The sequence below is a fragment of the Aquarana catesbeiana genome, linkage group LG03 (genome assembly GCF_042186555.1).
Source record: "Aquarana catesbeiana isolate 2022-GZ linkage group LG03, ASM4218655v1, whole genome shotgun sequence".
Classification (NCBI taxonomy): domain Eukaryota; kingdom Metazoa; phylum Chordata; class Amphibia; order Anura; family Ranidae; genus Aquarana; species Aquarana catesbeiana.
Window position 1 is genome coordinate 606788044 of NC_133326.1, and position 20217 is coordinate 606808260.

Sequence of the window (20217 nt, forward strand, 5' to 3'; positions counted from 1 at the left end):
AATGGGGGCACAAGTTCTGCTGACAACCAGGAATTCCCTCACTTTGGAGGAATTTCCTCTCAATGGCTACGGGAGAGGAAGTGAAGGGAAATCTCCTCAATGGAGTACAGATGACAAAAAAAAAACAAACAGGGGTTATATATATATATATATATATATATATATATATATATATATATATATATATATATATATATATATATATATATATATATATATATATATATATATATATATATATATATATATATATATATATATATATATATATATATATATATATATATATATATATATATATATATATATATATATATATATATATATATATATATATATATATATATAAATAAAACGTGAAGCGCTATCTGATTAAAGGGGTTGTAAAGGTAAAAATTTTTTCACCTTAATGCATTCTATGCATTAAGGTGAAAAAACTTTTGACAGTACCGCCGCCCCCAGCCCCCCCGTTTTACTTACCTGACGCCTCGAATCTTCGCTCCTCGTCCTCGTCAGCTTCATTGCAGCTCAGCCTGGTCGCTGATTGGCTGCAGTGGATGGATTGAAAGCAGCGCAGCCATTGGCTCGCGCTGCTGTCAATCACATCCGATGACGCGGCGCGCCGGGGGGCGGGGCCGAGTGATACAGCGAGCGGCTATAGCCGCCGGCTGTATCACGGGAGCGCGCCCGCAAGCACTCACCACCGTGCGAGGGAGCTCGCATGAAGGTGGTAAATGCTTGCGGGGAGGAGCTGAAACAGCCGCCGAGGGACCCCAGAAGACCAGGTTCGGGGCCACTCTGTGCAGAACGAGCTGCACAGTGAAGGTAAGTATAACATGTTTGTTATTTTAAAAAAAAAAAAAAAAAAAACATCTTTACAACCCCTTTAAGGATGTTAAACCATATAATGTGTTACGTCAATTTGAACAGTGCCACCCAGTGGCTACTTGAAAATTACAGTAAACTTATGTGTATAACACAAAACAAAAAAAAAAATCCTATACATACAAAACACCCTCCTAATAATCAAAATACATATAGACACACTATATGAATTAATCACAGTGGGCGTTGACACCTTTTTTAAACAAGTAGCGCTTCACGTATATATTTTTTCATAGTTTATGTGGGAACACTATTTGTGTTAAGCAGCTACCACAGTACACATGCACATCATTTTAAACACTTTATTTGTATAATTTCTATAGTAGCGCAGAAGTTCCCTATACTGTTTAAACAGGGGTTATAACCCTCCCTTACCCTATCCAAAATGAAAAAAGAAAACACAAATCCAAAACTATGAAAAAGTTTTAGCTACTGTATAGGCACATTTTAGGCATGGGCATTTAGCCTCGGTTCACACCAGAGGCGGCACGACTTGCAGGTCGCCTCACCGACTGACTGCCCGGGCGACTTGCAAAACGACTTCTGTATAGAAGTCTATGCAAGTCGCCCCAAGTCGCCCCCGAAGTCGTACAGGAACCTTTTTCTAAGTCGGAGCGACTTGCGTCGCTCCCCTTAGAACGGTTCCATAGCACAGAACGGGAGGCGACTTGTCAGGCGACTAGGTCGCCTGACAAGTCGTCCCTGTGTGAACCGAGCCTTAGATGTCAATCAGTAGAGGTGATACACTGTATTTTGGAGTCAATCTGTTTAGGGTTCTTACAGTCAGTTGGGGATACTTTATCTCTGCTTCATGAAACCTTTTCAAGTCTTTGCTTTTCCTATTTATGTGATATTCCTTGTGTCATCTGTCTCTTCCTGCTGCACTACATTCTCTCTCATTCCCTTCTGTTACTCTCACCTTGTCTCGGATCTGTGGGAAGATCTGCATGGTGGTCTCCAGCATGGCCTCAGCAAATCCATTCTTCACTTGTTCATAGTCCTGACCACGTTTCTGCACCTGCTTGTTTTTCCACTCTTCAAACCACTCATAGGGGGTGAAGGATAGTACAGTTAGTGTGGATTTTCCTGGGATATCAATAAAAAGGAGCAGTCAGTATTATAGTAGGTAATCCAAACCAAAGTATAGATTAACCATTTCTAGAGCTGGTTTTGCATTTTATCAGACACCAAATACCAATTTTAGACTTGAACAGTAGTCAAAACCCTCAAACGATATATATTTTCTGAAAGCAGAAATCCTGGAGAATAAATTGATTGTAGTTTCAATTTTTTAGGTCACACACACACAAATTTTCAGTAATTTTTTTTCCAGGGGGGTGAGGTTTAGGTGCTGGGTGTACCTAATTTTTTACACTTAAACTTGAGAACTCTTTAATGCCATTAGGGGTCTATTAGATGTGTTATGTCTTCCTCTGCACTCCACTGAAGCTTACGAAGTGCAGAATCCAGACAGCAGAAACCATGTGACAAAATTTGTGTTGCTTCCTGGTTCTTACTAGCTAGGAAAATTAGCAAACGGATGTTTGCTGGTCTCCTATCCCTTTTACCCAGCGACACTCAAGCTCTGCTATCCCACCTGTATGAGAGTCGTATGCCTGTTTGTGAGGTTCATGGAACCAATTCAAATTAACCAGACATACGGTTGCGTAATATATGCAAACATTAAGAAAAGGCCATGCCCCTCCCTGTGGTATAAATGTACTTTAATGTCCAACCTAAGGTACTGTAGATCCACCAAAAGCTTTATTTTTCTAAGGTGATGGGATGAGTTGGCTATCAAGGTCAAAGTCCTGCTAACCTCTGCATTACTGTATATCTGAAGTTAATATGGATGTTGCGGTTTGTAGAACTCACCTTCTGAAAATGCTACCCATCTGGCTGTCACACTAATCCTGGGTTTTCAATACTTTGAATAAACTGGCTTTAACCAATATGCAGATCAGGAGTTCTGATTGCCTAATCTGGAGGTCTGTTCTGAGTCACAAGTGTTGATGGCAGAGACACCAAGAACCGCAGTTTTCCCGCAATAAATAAATCAAACTGTGCAAAGCTTGTCACCTAAAAGATGCACCTGATTCTTTTTTGGGTGGCAAGCTTCATGCTATGCAGTGCATGGCATCTGAAATTGAATAGCATTGTGCGATTTGTCATTTTATCAGAATGTTTTGAAATGAATTCAAAATGCCCAGGTATGAATGCAGCCTTACAGCCAAGAAAGCTGCTTTTGTTTGATCTGCAACTGCCACGCACATGTGATCAGTTATGACACCAGCCATTTGATGGTTTGACAGTGTGGTTGAGGACACAAGCAAATGTGAGAGTTAGTAATTCCAAGATTCCAGGAATGTAACTTTTTTTTTAAATGGTTAAATTAATGGGTTTAGTTCCGCTTTATGATTTACTGCTGCTCAGGGGCTCTGGGCTTCAGCAAAATGTCAGCCTCCAGCAAGAAGAAACAGGAGCAATGCTGGAGGTAATTTACAGCACACTCATTTTGTTAGCATAATTATTAATGTTCCTTGCTAAAGAACATTATTTTTTATCAAGTTGTTGTGGGTAAAGTTCTGCTTTAAGAGGAGGTAAGCAATCGCAGCTTGATTATTTCCCCAAGTACAGGTTTCCTTTAACTAATGGTGCAAGAAATATGGTTGGTTGATATGGGCTACTGAATTTTTCATATAATTGACCTTCATGTTGCCTCTTGTGTGTAAACGCATTTCTTTAAGTTTTGGATAGAGTATGGAATGGTTTAAAGGGGAAGTCCAGCCTGAGCTCCTATGGGTCACAGGAGTGCAATTCATTTGCACTTCTGTGACCCGTTTTCATGATGTCACCAAGATCAGCCCAGGCACCACGTCATCCCGACCAATAAAGTCTGGATCTGCCAGGTGCCTGGACTGATACCAGTCTCAGCCTCTCAGCGAGCCACAGAGAGCTGTATATTGACTGTCAGCATCGCTCTGCTCAGGGAGCTGTGAGAACCGAGCCATCAGCGTTGTTCATTGGCTTGGTTCTCAGTGAAGAGGTGGCGGAGGACAGATGCAGCATCCACCTAGGTAAGTGTAAGGCCTCCTGCACACTGGACATTTTTGGACGTTTTTACAGCTGCTGTTTTTGGCTTCAGAGGTTTTTTTCTACAGTCAATAAACTCTCTAGCAATTTATCCTATGTGTCCATGCACACATAGGCTGTTATCAACGGTTTTTTGGCAGGGGCGTTTTTTGGCTATAAAAAAAACCCCAAAACTAGTGGGTTCTGAGAGGAGTTTTTTAGCTGTAAAAATGCTCTAAATGCTTAAAAACGCTGATAAACACTCAAAACGCGGCTCACCAGTGTTAACGTTTTTGATCCCATTGGAAAAAAAACACTTACGCTTATGGTAAAAAAACACTATTGCAAAAATGCTGAAAAACTCACTGCAAAGCTACTGCCGTTTTTATAACGTTATTACATCGTCCAGTGTCCATGAGGCCTAAAAACTGAAAAAAACAAAAACCCTTACCTCTCTTTTAAAAACTTGTCAGCTTTTTATTGCTCTGTATTCCTGCTCAGGAGAATAGACTATTTTTTTCCTGGTAACCATTGTTACCCAGACAAAGTGAGTGGAAATACAACAAATCTGAGCTGTTACCGGAAGAGGTGGGAGACAATTATCCAGGATTTATTTTCATTTCCTGTTGCTTTTCCAGGGAAGGAAGTGAATGGAAAGGACTCTGGTGGGACACAGGAAGTGCAAATGCATTGCAATGCAAATGAATGTGATAGGGGTTTTAACCGTTCCCCATGCAAAACCCTCCAATAAACTTTAAATATTCCCATATAATCTAGAGAAGTCTTACCTGGACAGCGCTCCTCATGGGTGGGATCTTTTGCAGAAGGGGAAGAAATATACAACATTGGGATGTGATTTGGAGCATCATCTGCAGAACTAGCAAAATATTTTTTCTCCCTGTATTAGTAATGGATATACATTTTAGGGCCCAGAAACTGGTTTAAGAAAAAGAAAAAAATCTAGCATCATGTACCAGACGTATTTGAAAAGAACATTTCCCATTGCAATCACTTATCATATTTACCTACCCCCAGTGTAATTGGGCATAATAGTGTCTTAGGCGAGCCATAGACGGAGCAAATTTCTTTCCTGCAACCACAGACAGTGTTGACAGGGGAATCCCTCCTGCGGAGCCATTGTGTTCCCCCGGCGGGGGAGAACTCAGGGAAGCCGTTGCTGGCGGGAGAACACACAGTAATTATTGCTAGCAGCTATAACAGCCGCTAGCAATAATAACATAAAAAATCCAGCAGGCTGGTTGTAACCAAGTAGACGAGCAATCAACTTGGGTACATTCAGCCTGCCCATACATGGTTTGAATCTCGGTGGGTTCCTGCTGAACAGGCTGGAATTCAAATCGTCTATGGCTTGCTTTACAAATTGCTTTTTTATACAATGAGTGTACAAGTTGTAGTTGGCAGCAGCAGCGCTTCTCTGCTTGATAGGATTTTGCTAATACCAACGTTAAGGACAGACTATTACTGCATGCCATGACTGAAGTGGCAATGTATAAAATAGAGGTTGTCTGAATTCTACTGCACTTAACATTCTTGGGTAAATCATACAAAATCATGCCCTGCAGAAACACATTACTCGAATGACACCATTACTAGTCAGATAAAATACGGCATGCACCTACATACAACATGACTCAGTGTCACTAAATTCTTACAGTCAGAGCAAATGTCTATGTAGCAGTTACATTCACATACCTTCTAGGGGGCACTAATTGCAGAGTCCTCAGGCAGTTCCAGCTATACTTATATATATGAACCTTTGTATTTTTGTAAATCAATAAAAAACTAAAAGGCTTTTTTTTACGTTTTAATTATAGATAAAATCTCTGCTTAAATGAATTATCTTCATTCAATTGCATTCAAACTCAGTTTTTTTTAAAAAGAAATGCCTGTCACAAACCTGGTCAATTTAAATACAGCATTTGAAAAGCTCAGTGAAGCAGGCCCCCCTGCAATCAGCACAAATAAAAACTCAGTGTGTTTCTTTAGTGCTACGTTTGTGCTGTTTATATTTTCGTTCTATCTTTTATTGTTTTTTGCGTTATTAATAATTTATTAAAGGTCACCGAAGGTTGCCGAGCCCCCCTACAACACCCAAAAGACACAAAATTGGGCTGGTTGGTTAGTGCCTCATTTGTGCTGTTTTGTGCTGCTAACATTTTTATTTGTGCGGTTATGTTTTTTTTAGTTATAACAGCTTGTTTATATTTGCGAACACCCCACCCACTTTGCACCCCATGTTATTAAATCTTAAAGGCAAACGTACTATTTGTTAGTGCTACCTTTGTGCTTTTTTGTGTCATAAAAATAAAAATTTGAGGTGTTTTTATTTTTAAGATAATAGCAATTTGTTTTTTCCAGACAATGGCATCACCCCACCCTCCCGCCACATACCTGGTTAGTGAGCTCCTGGTTAGACAGCAGCCATGGGAGCACAGCGAGGTATGAGTGCCTGTGATCAGTCCAGTAGACTGCATGGTGGCAGCAGTCAGCAGGTGGATGTGGCAGCAGAACCAGCTGGTGGCAGATGAGCTGGCACTAGCTGTGTGAAGTTGGCACCCCACGTTTGTAAAACCTGAATAAATATATACTATTCGTTTGTGCTGATTTGTGTCGCAAAAATGAGCGTTTTGTGCCGGTTCAGTTTCTGAGATATTAGATAGATATTCAATTTAATGTAAGCCCCGCCCACTTTGCACCCCATGTTGCTTAATTTTAAAAACAAACACGCCATTCGTTTGTGCCGCATTTGTGCTGGTTTGTGCCGCAAAAATAAATGTTTGTGTCGCTTTGGGTTCGGAGATATTATGTGTTATATGTTGCCAAACCACACTGACTTTACACCTCGTTATTAAATCTTACATACAGAACTTAAAGAACCTGTGCTCAACTTGGGTTTCCTTAATGTAATGCTCCTCCCACTGTAATGGGCACTGCACTTCATACTGTACCCTAGAAAAGGCATGACCATTGTAAAACAGATGTTCCATCATTAGCCAATAACTGCCAGACCAACCCCATACTCCATCCCACCCGTACCATTAAATCCCATTAATGGAGACCACACCATAAATGCAGTAAAAAATTGGCTGTAGGAGCCTCTTTATTAACAAATAAACTTGAACTAACATAAACCGTAAAAAAACACTTATTAAACCAAAAACCCATCAGTCACTAATCGCGTTGGTCTTTGCAGGAACCCCAAACTATCGTATGTTCAAGAATGCACTGCGGTACCTTTTACTATACTAGGCCTCCAGCCGACATACTGGCTCGGAGATAACCCACTAACCGCAGTGCACCCATTTACCAATTCCAGCTAAACCACGTTACCTGGAATACACCAGAGGGACCTAAACCACCGATGGGTCCCGAATCCTTCCTTATCCGAGGTTTCTTCATTTGCCAGCAAAGACCAACCTCCACCACAGCGCACAAGGGGTGGACCTTTCCCCTTGAGTGCCCCTCCACACCCTCAAAGCTCTATGAATACCATCCTGCAACCCCAGGGCCCACAAATCAATTACCACCACATTGAGGTGTACCCCGTCACCCCAAAAGGTATCCCCAAGTATCCGTTTCCAGTTCCAAATGGCAGATAACCAGGCCCCCATTTCTAACTACAAATCTGCCTACCTCCCTGTTGACCTTCCTGCAAGCCTTATTGAGCCGCTCCACCGACCTAGCCAAATGCCAAGTCATCTGAGCAATGATGTTGGACCACACGACAAGCATATCTGGGAAGGCCATGCGGTGCCGCAGGAAATCAAACTTGACATCACAAATTATGTCCAACATGGACCTCAGTCCTAAATCATTGCCGCCGATGCGTAGCACCAGAACGTTCGGTGGTCTATCCAGTAGTGCAAAGCAATGCACTTCCGGCACCATTCTGCTCCACAGCATGCCCGGTACCCCCAACCAGCGGACACAAGCTTCCTTGCCTAGAAATGCCTAGTTGCCTACCATTGGGCCTAACGTCTGCTTGCCTGGCCCCCCAAAACACATAGGAGTGGCCCAGTATCCAGACAAGGCCCACAGAAAAAATCTGAACCCTTCTGCCCCTGCCAGCCTGATCTGTTTTGGACCATCGCAAAAGCAGGGATACCCTGTCCTCCCCACAGGTGACCTCCTGATCCAACATACCCCCATGGACCCTCTTGGAAGGGCTGACTAGTTTGCTAATCCGAAAAGCTAGAAAAAAAGCCAGAGAGAAGGCTGTTTTAAACAAAGAGACCTCTTAGGCTGAGGAACACGGGGAAACCAACTGGGCTAAAACATTTTGCAGAATATCAAAAGAAACAGGGTGCCTGGAATCCCTGCACTTCTGAGACCTACGATATTCCTTTTGAGCCCGTCAGACCCAAAAATCTTTTGTGAAATCACGACAGCCCTGCAATTTGAAGAAAAATGCTAATCCTGCCAATTTGCGCTCCACAACTGACACCAACACCCCCTCCTCAAGGTTCCGTGAGACAAAGTAAAGGACCAGCAACCTCACCTTCGGGCCCTCTTGCTCCACCACAGCCTGCTGCAGCAAAGACAACCACTCTTTAAATTTATTATAGGCTGCCCACGTCATGTCACGCACTGACCGTCTGATCCATCCAGAGATGACCTCAAGGCAATCCTCCACAGCCATTTGGGACAAGGGACCCTTCGTTGCTCCACTGCCGGTGCCAACTCCTGGAACCTGCCCCACAGAAAGCGAGACAATGCGTCAGCTAAGCCGTTCTCAACTCCCGGGAGGTGAACAACAAAGAAAAACATTTAACTGTAGACAACGTAACACTAGGTGCTGAAGAAGTCGGACCACAGGTGGCGACAAGGTTGTGACATGGTTGATGACCTGTACCACCCCAAGATTGTCACTGTGAAAACGCACTTTAAAGGTCCTTCTTAGGCACGACCCCCAGGGGCGAGATCACCAAATCAGCTAAAGGCTGCAAGGGGAAAGGGCCACCCATGCGGCCCAACGCAAGTTCCTTCCGCAATTTCTCAGAAACCACTGCAGGATGTTGCAAGGCCGAACGCAAGTTCTGGGACACTGGTGGAACAGAGGCCAGGGAACAAGGTATGCGAAAGCCTTCGGAGAAACCCACCCACCTCAACCAAGCAGCCTCCCGATCCAGATATCTATCGAGGAAAGGCTGCATCCTTTCCACCCTCACTAACGTCATCCCTTTTGTTAGCAGACTCGCTGGCACGGCCCTTCCCCTGTTTGAAGCAGCAGGACAAGGGATGCAAACCTCCGCAGCCGGAGCGCTCGTGCTGGTAACAGCAAGCCCCCCAAACCTGCAGGAGCCCTCATTATACTGCCAGCAGACACCCTTTTTCTTTGCGGCTGGTTGTCCGGGGGTAGATGTGCCACCGGCCCCCCCTGGAAAAAACTGATTAGGGGCCCGCGCCGAGGTCATAAGTCCCATCCACAAACTAATGTCCTTGTGGTCCCACCGCAAGGACGGGCGGATAGATCTCTGCTGCCGGAACTGCTCGTCATACCTCAACCATGCGGATTCCCCATAGACCCTATAGGCCTCCCTGATGATGTCAAGATAACAGAAAAGCGCCGAACAGTGTTCCGGATTCTTCTCCCCAACTACACTTGCCATAATGGCAAAAGCCTGCAGCCAATTAGGGAAAGTCTGCGGGATAAGCCTGTACAGCCATTTTTCTTCATCCTCCTTTTTTGCTCTCCTCTGGCTTGACCCTATCCAGATAACATTTTTTCCAGGGGTAGCAGAGAGAATATCCCCACATACTCACCCTTCCAAATTTTTTTACGGAATTCCGGCTTCAGGTGCGCACCCAGAGGCCCCTCAAAACAAACGTAAACCTCACATTTCGCAGAGTCAGCCAATCTGAGTGAATCCTGTTTGGTAATGGCCTCCCGACGACTCAGCCTTGTCCCTCAATGCCAACTTATGCTCCGCCGCAGACTGGCCCAGCTCCACGATTGCCACTGTAGCGGGCACCACCGCCGCAGGGGGATCAACCCTGGACACAGAAGCCGGCCTCGTCGCCTCTGACCCACCCACCAGCAGGATCCACTTCGACGACGGCATGGCTTGGACACTCGTTTCTGGTTCAAATAGCTGGACCAGCTCCCTCAAACCCAAAAGGAACCCCTGCCACTCCTCATCTGACCTAGATGTGGCGTGACCACGGCCCGCACTAGAAGGTGCAGAAAGCGTGGGCAAATCAGACCGTAGAGCCGCCAACTCCATGCAGGAGAGGGCCCTCCCCCCTAGACACACATTATCGTCAACAGAAAACACAGACATGTTAGAAGAAGTAGTAGACTTACCAGGCTGCCTAGGAAGGATCCCACCAGCCGCAGGATGCAGGGCGTCCATGCGACTCCTCCCCTTCTGAAGCGGACAACTTGCCCTCTGATCTCTCATCTATCTCCACGTCTCCTCTCTCCGCCAGCACCCCAGGAGAAGTGGCCCTGGATGCTGAGGATTCGTGCGGCTTCTGGCCCCACCTACTTGCACCATCTCCACCCACCGATTTCTGGGTCACCTTACCGAAGTGCCCAGAGCCCTAGGCGCACACCGCTGGTCTCACACCGCTGCTCCTCCGCACCTCCTACATCACCTGGTACTGGCTGGACCTGGGAGAGCCACCGACCATGGAGGTAAAGGGCCTGGGGGCCATAGCAGCACGATTCCCCTGCCGAGGCTCTGCCCCTGCTGACTCATCGCCAGGGGAGGAGCCCGCCTGTTCCTTATCCTGATGCCGGGCAGGCCAGGGAGAGACACAGACACCCCCGGAAGCCCTGCCCACCGTCGATGAAGGGGATTCCTTCCAGGAGCACCACTCGCGGGCGCAGCCGATAGCTTTGCAGGTAGTCCTGAAGGGGCCCGCATGGGACTCCCAATGTGGCACTGAGCTTTGGGGAAGAGACCGGAGAGAAGTGCTCCAGGGGCCGAGACCTCCAAGCTCATACGGACTCCTGCCCCCCTGTCCCTGACCCAGAGGCTCGATCTCGCAGGACAGATGAGAGCTGCTCCTGCAGCCACTCCACTCCTCTGGATGCCGCCTCCGCCCTGAGCTGGGAAAGCAGCCTGTCCACGTCTGGCATCTCGTCCAGCAACCGCAGGGGATCCAAGTTGCTACCCGCTCTGTGAGATCCTCTGGATGCGGGGTTTCAGCAACTATAACGCACAATATCTCCGAAACCAAAGCGGCACAAAAGTTTTTTTTTTGCGGCACAAACCAGCACAATTGCAGCACAAACGTATGGCATGTTTGTTTTTAAAATTCAGCAACATGGGGTGCAAAGTGGGCGGGGTTTCAACAACTATAACGCACAATATCTCCGAAACCAAAGCGGCACAAACGTATATTTTTGCAGCACAACTTAGCACAAATGCGGCACAAACGAATGGTGTGTTTGTTTTTAAAATTCAGCAACATGCGGTGCAAAGTGGGCAGGGCTTACATTGAATTGAATGTTGAATTGAATATCTCAGAAACCGAACCGGCAAAAACGCTAATTTTTGCGGCACAAATCAGCACAAACGAATGAGATATTATTATTCAGGTTTTATAAACATGGCAACTTCACACAGCTATAACACACAATATCTCCGAAACCAAAGCGGCACAAAAGTTTATTTTTGCGGCACAAACCAGCACAAACGAATGGCGTGTTTGTTTTTAAAGTTCAACAACATGGGGTGCAAAGTGGGTGGGGTTTCAGCAAATATAACACAAAATATCTCCGAAACCGATGTAATCGTCTGGAAAAAACAAATTGCTATTATCTTAAAAATAAAAGCAGCACAAATTTTTATTTTTATGACACAAAAAAGCACAAAGCTAGCACTAACAAATAGTATGTTTGTTTTTAAGATTTAATAACATGGGGTGCAAAGTGGGTGGGGTGTTATCAAATATAAACAAGCTGTTATAACTAAAAAACCATAATAGCACAAATACAAATTTTTAGCAGCACAAACCAGCACAAATGAGGCACTAACCAACCAGCCCAATTTTGTGTCTTTTGGGTCTTGTAGGGGGGCTCAGTGACCTTTGGTGACCTTCTAATAAATTATTAATAATGCAAAAATGATAAAAGATAGAATGAAAATTTAAACAGCACAAACGTAGCAGTAAAGAAACACACTTGAATCTTCGTTTGTGCTGATTGTAGGGGCGGGGCAAAGTGTGTGAGATTTAAAAAACCAGTTATAACTTAAAAACCATAACAGCACAAATAAAAATTTTAGCAGCACAAACCAGCACAAACGTAGCACTAACCAACGATACCAGTTTTGTGTCATGTGGGCATTGTAGGGGGGCTGAGTAACCTTTGGTGACCTTTAATAAAACATTAATAACGCAAAAACAATAAAAGATAGAACGGAAATTTTAGCAGCACTAAACAACACAAATGTAGCTCTAAAGAAACACACTTGAGTTTTTATTTGTGCTGATTGTAGGGGGGGAAAAAGTGAGTGGGGTTTGAAAAAAAAAAAAAAAAAAAAAAAAAAAAAAACTTATAACTCAAAAACCATAACAGCACAAATAAAAATTTCAGCAGCACAAACATAGCACTAACCAACGAGACCAGTTTCGTGTCATTTGGGTGTTGTAGGGGGGCTGAGTGACCTTTGGTGACCTTTAATAAATCATTAATAACGCAAAAACGATAAAAGATAGAACGGAAATTTAAACAGCACAAACGTAGCACTAACCAACGAGACCAGTTTTGTGCCATTTGGCTGTTGTAAGGGGGCTAGGTGATGTCATAGTCTGGAAAAAACAATTGCTAATATCTTCAAAATAAAAGCAGCACAAATTTAAATTTTTACGGCACAAAACAGCACAAACGTAGCACTAAAGAAAAACATTTGAGTTTTTATTTGTGCTGATTGTAGGGGGGCCAGCTTCGCTGAGCTCATTTGAAAAATGTATCAGTCAGTGAAAACTGTGTGTGAAAAGATCAGTAGATGCAGGCAGCTGGGGTTTTATGCAAATCATGACTTTAAGGCTACTTTCACATTGAGGCGCTTTACAGGCGCTAAAGCGCTAAAAATAGCGCCTATAAAGAGCCTCTACTGTGTCTCCAGTGTAAATGCCCGAGGGCTTTCACACTGGAGCGGTGCGCTTGCAGGACAGTCAAAAAAGTCCTGCAAGCAGCGTCTTTGCAGCACTGTAGGAGCGGTGTATATGACGGTAAACGCTGTAGGAGCGGTGTAAAGCGACGGTAAAGCGGTGCTAAAAATAGCGCCGCTTTACCGCTGGCGCCCACGCGCCCTAGTGTGAAAGTAGCCTCCCTGTGAGACCCCTTTCACACTTGGGGGGCGGGTGCGTCGGCGGTAAAGCGCTGCTATTTTTAGCGGCGCTTTACCGTCAATTTTGCGGCGCTATTTAGCCGTTAGCGGGGCTCTTTTACCCCTCCGAAAGCCCCTCAGGGCTTTCACATTGGAGAGACAGCAGCAGCTCTTTCTGGACGCTTTGCAGGCGCTATTTTTAGCGATGTAGCGACTGCAAAGTGCCCCAGTGTGAAAGGGGTCATAAAGTCAAGATTAATTCCATACAATATTGGTCCTTACCTGCAGTGAGAGAGGCTCAATCACTGATAACTAAGAAAGCTTGATAGGTGAAAATGTGAGAATTCAAGCTCAGATTTGTATTTAACTTCAGTCACTTATACCTCTGGATCTATGGATCATTTTGCTTTTTGCTGAAGGTAACCTGATTATGCAGTCATATGCTCAAAGATTTATGTGCAACTTGTAGCTAGCCATTTTAACTGTTTGTGGATAGTTTGCTGGTTAGAATCTATAAACCATTGTATGGTTGTATTTTATGAATCTCAAACTCACAGTTTCTTCAGGTCGGAGTCTGGCAAGTAGTAGTAATTAGAGGCGGGAAGGTTGACATCTTCTTTTGAGCCTCTAATGCCAATAAAAAGGCTGAAGCCTCCTGAGCCATGCTTTACCATACTCAGCTGGGACTGGATCTCTAGAGGGAAAATTGCAGTCACAAAGAAACGTTAATTAAAGCAGACCTTCAGTCATTTTTTCATCTATTAAATCTTCTGCCCTTGTTGTTTTAACTTTGGATAGTAAAACATTTTTTTTTTCTGCCAGTAAATACTTTATACAGCCCACTTCCTGTTTCTTGTCTGGTCATTAGCCTAGGCTTATGACATCATGCACAGCTTTCTCTCTAACTCTAGTGAGAGTTTGCCAGGAAGGGATTGGGATGTGAGTCATAGGAGGGCCAATCAGAGCTGCAGAGCCGGAGGTGTGCTTCTGTGTGTCTGTGTAAATCCAGGATATGAACAGGCAGCAGCTTCATCTGCCCACAGTTAAAATGGTTACAGCCAGACTTAGTGAAGGGAGATTTTTGCAGCATATTTGGCAAGTACAGAATCACAGTATATATATATATATATATATAAAATAATATGCAAAGTGGTTGGAGGGAAGCTTCATAATGGCAAAATATGTTTTTATTACAAATTATGTGAGCAGATTGCAGTTCCTCTTTAAGGAGGAATGCATGGTACACCAGTCAGGGGAGTCTAATACAGCATGATACTTCACGCTTGTAGGCATGTGCAATTAGCTACTAGATGGCTCTGTTCCCATTATAGCCTGTATAAAGGAAAGTTATAGCAAGTGATAGCTTCTCTTTTAGCTAGAGGCTAGAGCCTTCCTGTAGTGATGTCATGGGTGAGCCAGTGGCCATTTATAAGGCAGGTTGGGAGGAGCCTGAGGGCACTTGGGGCATGGGAGGTGCACACCCCACGCCTGTGAGGATGTAACCAGCATAGGTCGGTCCTGAAGAGGGCAGGAGACTAGGAGTGGACCTGTACTCACGAAAATATTTTTTTTCCCAGAAGCATGTTGGTTAGAATTAGCAGAGTATGCATGCTTTGCAAGAAGTAGTGGAGTACTGCTAGACATCCCTGGTGCTGGTGAGGGACAAAAAAGGAATAGGGAAAAATAAATTAAATCGAACCCAATTTGATTATTTGCCCCAGAAGAATCAAGCTGGGGAGGTCTAGAGAGGTCTAGAGTGCATTCACCCATCACTGCCAACCAGAAAGTGTATAGGCCATCGTACGTCTGTACTCATCTCTATGTGAATTCTCATCAATTCCCTTTATTGCCAAAAAGTGCCAAACCATAATGAAAAAAAAAAAACTATGAATATTTCTGATTTAATTTGTTCAACAATATAATGTCAAGGCCTGAAAACTGCATGGTTAATATTTCACTATCATAAAAGGCGAGGCACAGATTGGACAGATTAATGATTAACAAGAACCTCTGCCAACACTAGAATTCTACAGGTCTGGTGTCTGCAGACATATTATCCTCACATGATTTTATGATCCTTAGTTTTTAATTTAGCCACTTGCATTTTTTGTGCATACATATACTGATCTTATTCATTCTTTGTACTTTATGAAGTCCAAAATGAAATAAAAAAATAGCAACCAGAGTTCAGCTTGTACATGATTTAGTTTCTATGCGATTTGTATTGGAAGGAAATGCCAAGTGTAAGCAGGATGTAGATGACACTTTTGTGCAGCACACGAGAAGAAAACAAGTTTATGACTTGGCTACCTTTTTCTTTCCTTGTATTCTGATTAACTCAGGTTAATCACTGCCAGGTTAACACCACTGGATACACCTTTGTAAAGCCGCGTACACACGAGCGGAATGTCTGACAGAAAAAGTCCGACAGAAGCTTTTCATCAAATATTCTGATCGTGTGTGTGCGCCTCATCGGACTTTTTTTTTTTTTTTCGAAAATTCTGATGGACCTAGAAATAGAACATGTTCTAAATATTTCCGACGGAACCAATTCATATTGCGAAAACCGCTCGTCTGTATGCTGCTCCGACGGACCAAAAACGACGCATGCTCTGAAGCAAGTACGAGACGGAAGCTATTGGCTACTGGCTATTGAACTTCCTCTTTCTAGTCCCGTCGTATGTGTTGTACATCACCGCGTTCTGGACGGTCGGACTTTGGTTTGACCATGTGTAGGCAAGACCGCTTGAATGGAATTCCGTCGGAGTTCCGTCAGAGAAACCTTCGGAGTTTATTTCGACGGCAAAACCGGTCGTGTGTACAGGGCTTAATACATATGTAATACATATGTAGAAGCTGTTCAACCTGCTCACCCAGTCTTGAGATTTACACAGCCCTGCCAGACAGCATAGCCAAGCTGGTTACATGACTTTTCTTTACTGCAGTTACATAATAGACCTAGACCACCTTCTTTTCTCTAGCCTGCGATTATATATTAAAGGAGCAGCGGCAAACTGATTAGGCCATTTCTTTTTCTCTTCATGTTAGCATGTTCCCTATTAGCACAGAGTATGCTGCATCCCTAATTGCCCCCTACTGCTACCCCTTCCTCATGGTGTCCCAGCCCATCTGCTGGGGATATCAAGACGCTCATGCCATGTCAAATTCAAGGATTTACATTAGTCCCATTTAAAATAAGTTTAAAGATTTTTACTAAATATAATGATTTTTCCTGAATACGTATATAACTGTACTAAAGGGTATTTATTTAAGGCTGAATTTTCGGGAGGATATTAAACTGACTCTCCATCTATGGAGTTGCAAGAAATAAAAACATAAATGTGACAACTGAACCAAGGCTGGCTCAGTACTAAACCAAAAGCTCGAAGTCTGTTCATTTATGTACAGTCAGGTCCATAAATATTGGGACATCGACACAATTCTAATCTTTTTGGCTCTATACACCACCACAATGGATTTGAAATGAAACGAACAAGATGTGCTTTAACTGCAGACTTTCAGCTTTAATTTGAGGGTATTTACATCCAAATTAGGTGGACGGTGTAGGAATTACAACAGTTTGTATATGTGCCTCCCACTTTTTAAGGGACCAAAAGTAATGGGACAATTGGCTGCTCAGCAGTTCCATGGCCAGGTGTGTGTTATTCCCTCATTATCCCATTTACAAGGAACAGATAAAAAGTCCAGAGTTAATTTCAAGTGTGCTATTTGCATTTGGAATCTGTTGCTATCAACTCTCAATATGAGATCCAAAGAGCTATCACTATCAGTGAAGCAAGCCATCATTAGGCTGAAAAAACAAAACAAACCCATCAGAGAGATAGCAAAAACATTAGGTGTGGCCAAATCAACTGTTTGGAACATCCTTAAAAAGAAAGAAAGCACCAGTGAGCTCAGCAACACCAAAAGACCCGGAAGACAGTGGAAAATAACTGTGGTGGATGACCGAAGAATTCTTTCCCTGGTGAAGAAAACACCCTTCACAACAGTTGTCCAGATCAAGAACACTCTCCAGGAGGTAGGTGTATGTGTGTCAAAGTCAACAATCAGGAGAAGACTTCACCAGAGTGAATACAGAGGGTTCACCACAAGATGTAAACCATTAGTGAGCCTCAAAAACAGGAAGGCCAGATTAGAGTTTACCAAACATCTAAAAAAGCCTTCACAGTTCTGGAACAACATCCTATGAACAGATGAGACCAAGATCAACTTGTACCAGAGTGATGGGAAGAGAAGATTATGGAGAAGGAAAGGAAATGCTCATGATCCAAAGCATACCACCTCATCAGTGAAGCATGGTGGTGGTAGTTTCATGGCATGGGCATGTATGGCTGCCAATGGAACTGGTTCTCTTGTATTTATTGATGATGTGACAGCTGAAAAAAGCAGCAGGATGAATTCTGAAGTGTTTCGGACAATATTATCTGCTCACATTCAGCAAAATGCTTCAGAACTCATTGGACGGCGCTTCACAGTGCAAATGGACAATGACCCGAAGCATACTGCAAAAGCAACCAAAGAGTTTTTAAGGGAAAGAAGTGGAATGTTATGCAATGGCCAAGTCAATCACCTGACCTGAATCCGATTGAGTATGCATTTCACTTGCTGAAGACAAAACTGAAGGGAAAATGCCCCAAGAACAAGCAGGAACTGAAGACAAGTTGCAGTAAAGGCCAGGCAGAGCATCACCAGGGATGAAACCCAGCGTCTGGTGATGTCTATGCATTCCAGACTTCAGGCTGTAATTGACTGCAAAGGATTTACAACCAAGTATTAAAAAGTGAATGTTTGATGGATGATTGTTAATCTGTCCCATTACTTTTGGTCCCTTAAAAAGTGGGAGGCACATATACAAACTGTTGTAATTCCTACACCGTTCACCTGATTTGGATGTAAATACCCTCAAATTAAAGATGAAAGTCTGCAGTTAAAGCACATCTTGATAGTTTCATTTCAAATCCATTGTGGTGGTGTATAATGCCAAAAAGATTAGAATTGTGTCAATGTCCCAATATTTATGGACCTGACTGTATTTTATATTCATATCTCGTATTTCTGGTGTACACAGCATTAGCACACTGCACTCACCTGGGAGTGATCTGGCCTCAGGCGGTAGAAGTTTTTCATATGTATTAAAAATTCCAGCATCAGAAATGATAACAGGAGCAAAAATATTCACTGGATCCATGCCCTTTCCTCTGACAGAGACACCTGCAATGAATGACAGCAATTATGACTTGTGATACTTATACCGAATGTATCTAAACCTAAAACAAAAAATTGTTATAAAATTGCAGAATACCAATCCTTTGATGTGGTAGCTGCATTAGTCTTTTTTCTTTTCATTTGATTATGCCAGTAATGCCCTAGGGTGACAACACTTACACACTGTGTTGTTAACACACAACAGCATGGGACGTGATTAGTGCTAACACTTACCCACTGTACTGCATTTATAGAAGAGCAATGTTGTCACCCTAGGGCAGTGATGGCGAACCTTGGCACTCCAGATGTTTTGGAACTACATATCCCATGATGCTCCACTACACTGCAGAGTGCATGAGGATCATGGGAAATGTAGTTCCAAAACATCAGGGGTGCCAAGGTTCACCATCACTGCCCTAGGGCAAGGGTGTATTAGGACTACATAACACTTTTCATACTGTCTCCACATCTACATAACATAGGACAGAAGTATTCTGTAATCCACAGAGGTGAACAGTGCTAAAATGGTAACTCCACTTACTTGGAAAAAAATATAGCAAAAACAATATATGATTGAGACATAACGTAAATTATTGAAGGGTAAGTAGCGCTGCCAAAAACTCAAATGTGTAGTGACCAAGGTTGGTCAGTGCAAAATCCTTATAGATGCTCATATATATGAGCCTTCATATAAATCATGATGTGCAACACAGGTGCTAATTAAAGAAGTGAAAAGCGCATACCTGAAAAACAATTATATTCAACGATTGATTCATAGAGAAACACACACCCACTATAATATATATATATATATATATATATATATATATATATATATATATATATATATATATATATATATATATATATATATATATATATACACTGATTCCTGTGTAAATTACACTGGCAGTGAAGGGGTTAACCACTAGGGGGCGGGGAGGGGTTAAGTCAGTACTAGTACCGATGACAGGGAGCAGAGATCAGTGTCACTAGGCAGAATGGGGAGATGCTTGTTTACATCAGCATCTCCCCGTTCGTCCTCTCCGTGAGGCGATCGCGGGTATCCTCGCGGTGATCGAGTCCGCGGGACCTGCGACCCGACTCACGGAGCTCCCAGGCCGGTGAGCGCACGCAATGGCATGCCGGGAAATTCAAATGGACGTACCTATAAAAGTCCATTTGCCCAGCCGTGCCATTCTGCCGATATACATCGACGTGCGCCAGTCGGGAAGGGGTTAAAGTATAACTAAAGGCTATACTTGTGGAGAGGGATTAGAACACCTGTCAGTTTTTATTGTCTGTGACCCCGTTAAGGAGAGTCATTCTCTCTTTTTGTCCTGTTTACCATTATCATTGAAACTGAACGTGAAAGAAAATCCCCAAATTTTGGGTTGTCCCCAGAAAAGTAACAGTGGGAGAATATTGCAATGAGGACATTAGTTCTAGTGACCTGGGGGTCCCCAAGGAATTCCCTTAATTTCCTCTCACTTCCTGTTTGGCTAATGGATCAGGAAGTGAGGACAAATCTCCGCAATGGGACACAGATGGCAAAAAAAAAAATCTGTCTGTCCATGGACGCAGCAGCAGGACATGGGAGTGCGCCCGCACAACTGCCCCGAGCAGGAGTGGCTCTCCAACAGGGCACTTGAGAAGAAGAGGAGGCAGGAGCGCCGCTGAGGGACCCCAGAAGAGGAGGATCGGGGCCTTTCTGTGCAAAACCAACTGCACA

General features: G+C 43.6%; 1 protein-coding gene across 1 annotated transcript in view; it reads right to left on the reverse strand.

The window, feature by feature from the left end:
* The window catches only part of RETSAT (retinol saturase), a 69523-nt gene that overhangs the window by 9210 nt on the left and 40096 nt on the right, over window positions 1-20217 (reverse strand). The window contains exons 6-9 of the mRNA XM_073622204.1: window positions 18369-18491; window positions 13815-13953; window positions 4746-4855; window positions 1805-1971 (exon numbers count right to left, since the gene is read on the reverse strand). Of these exons, the coding sequence (XP_073478305.1) occupies window positions 1805-1971; window positions 4746-4855; window positions 13815-13953; window positions 18369-18491 (539 nt within the window). The remainder of the gene's footprint in view (window positions 1-1804; window positions 1972-4745; window positions 4856-13814; window positions 13954-18368; window positions 18492-20217) is intronic.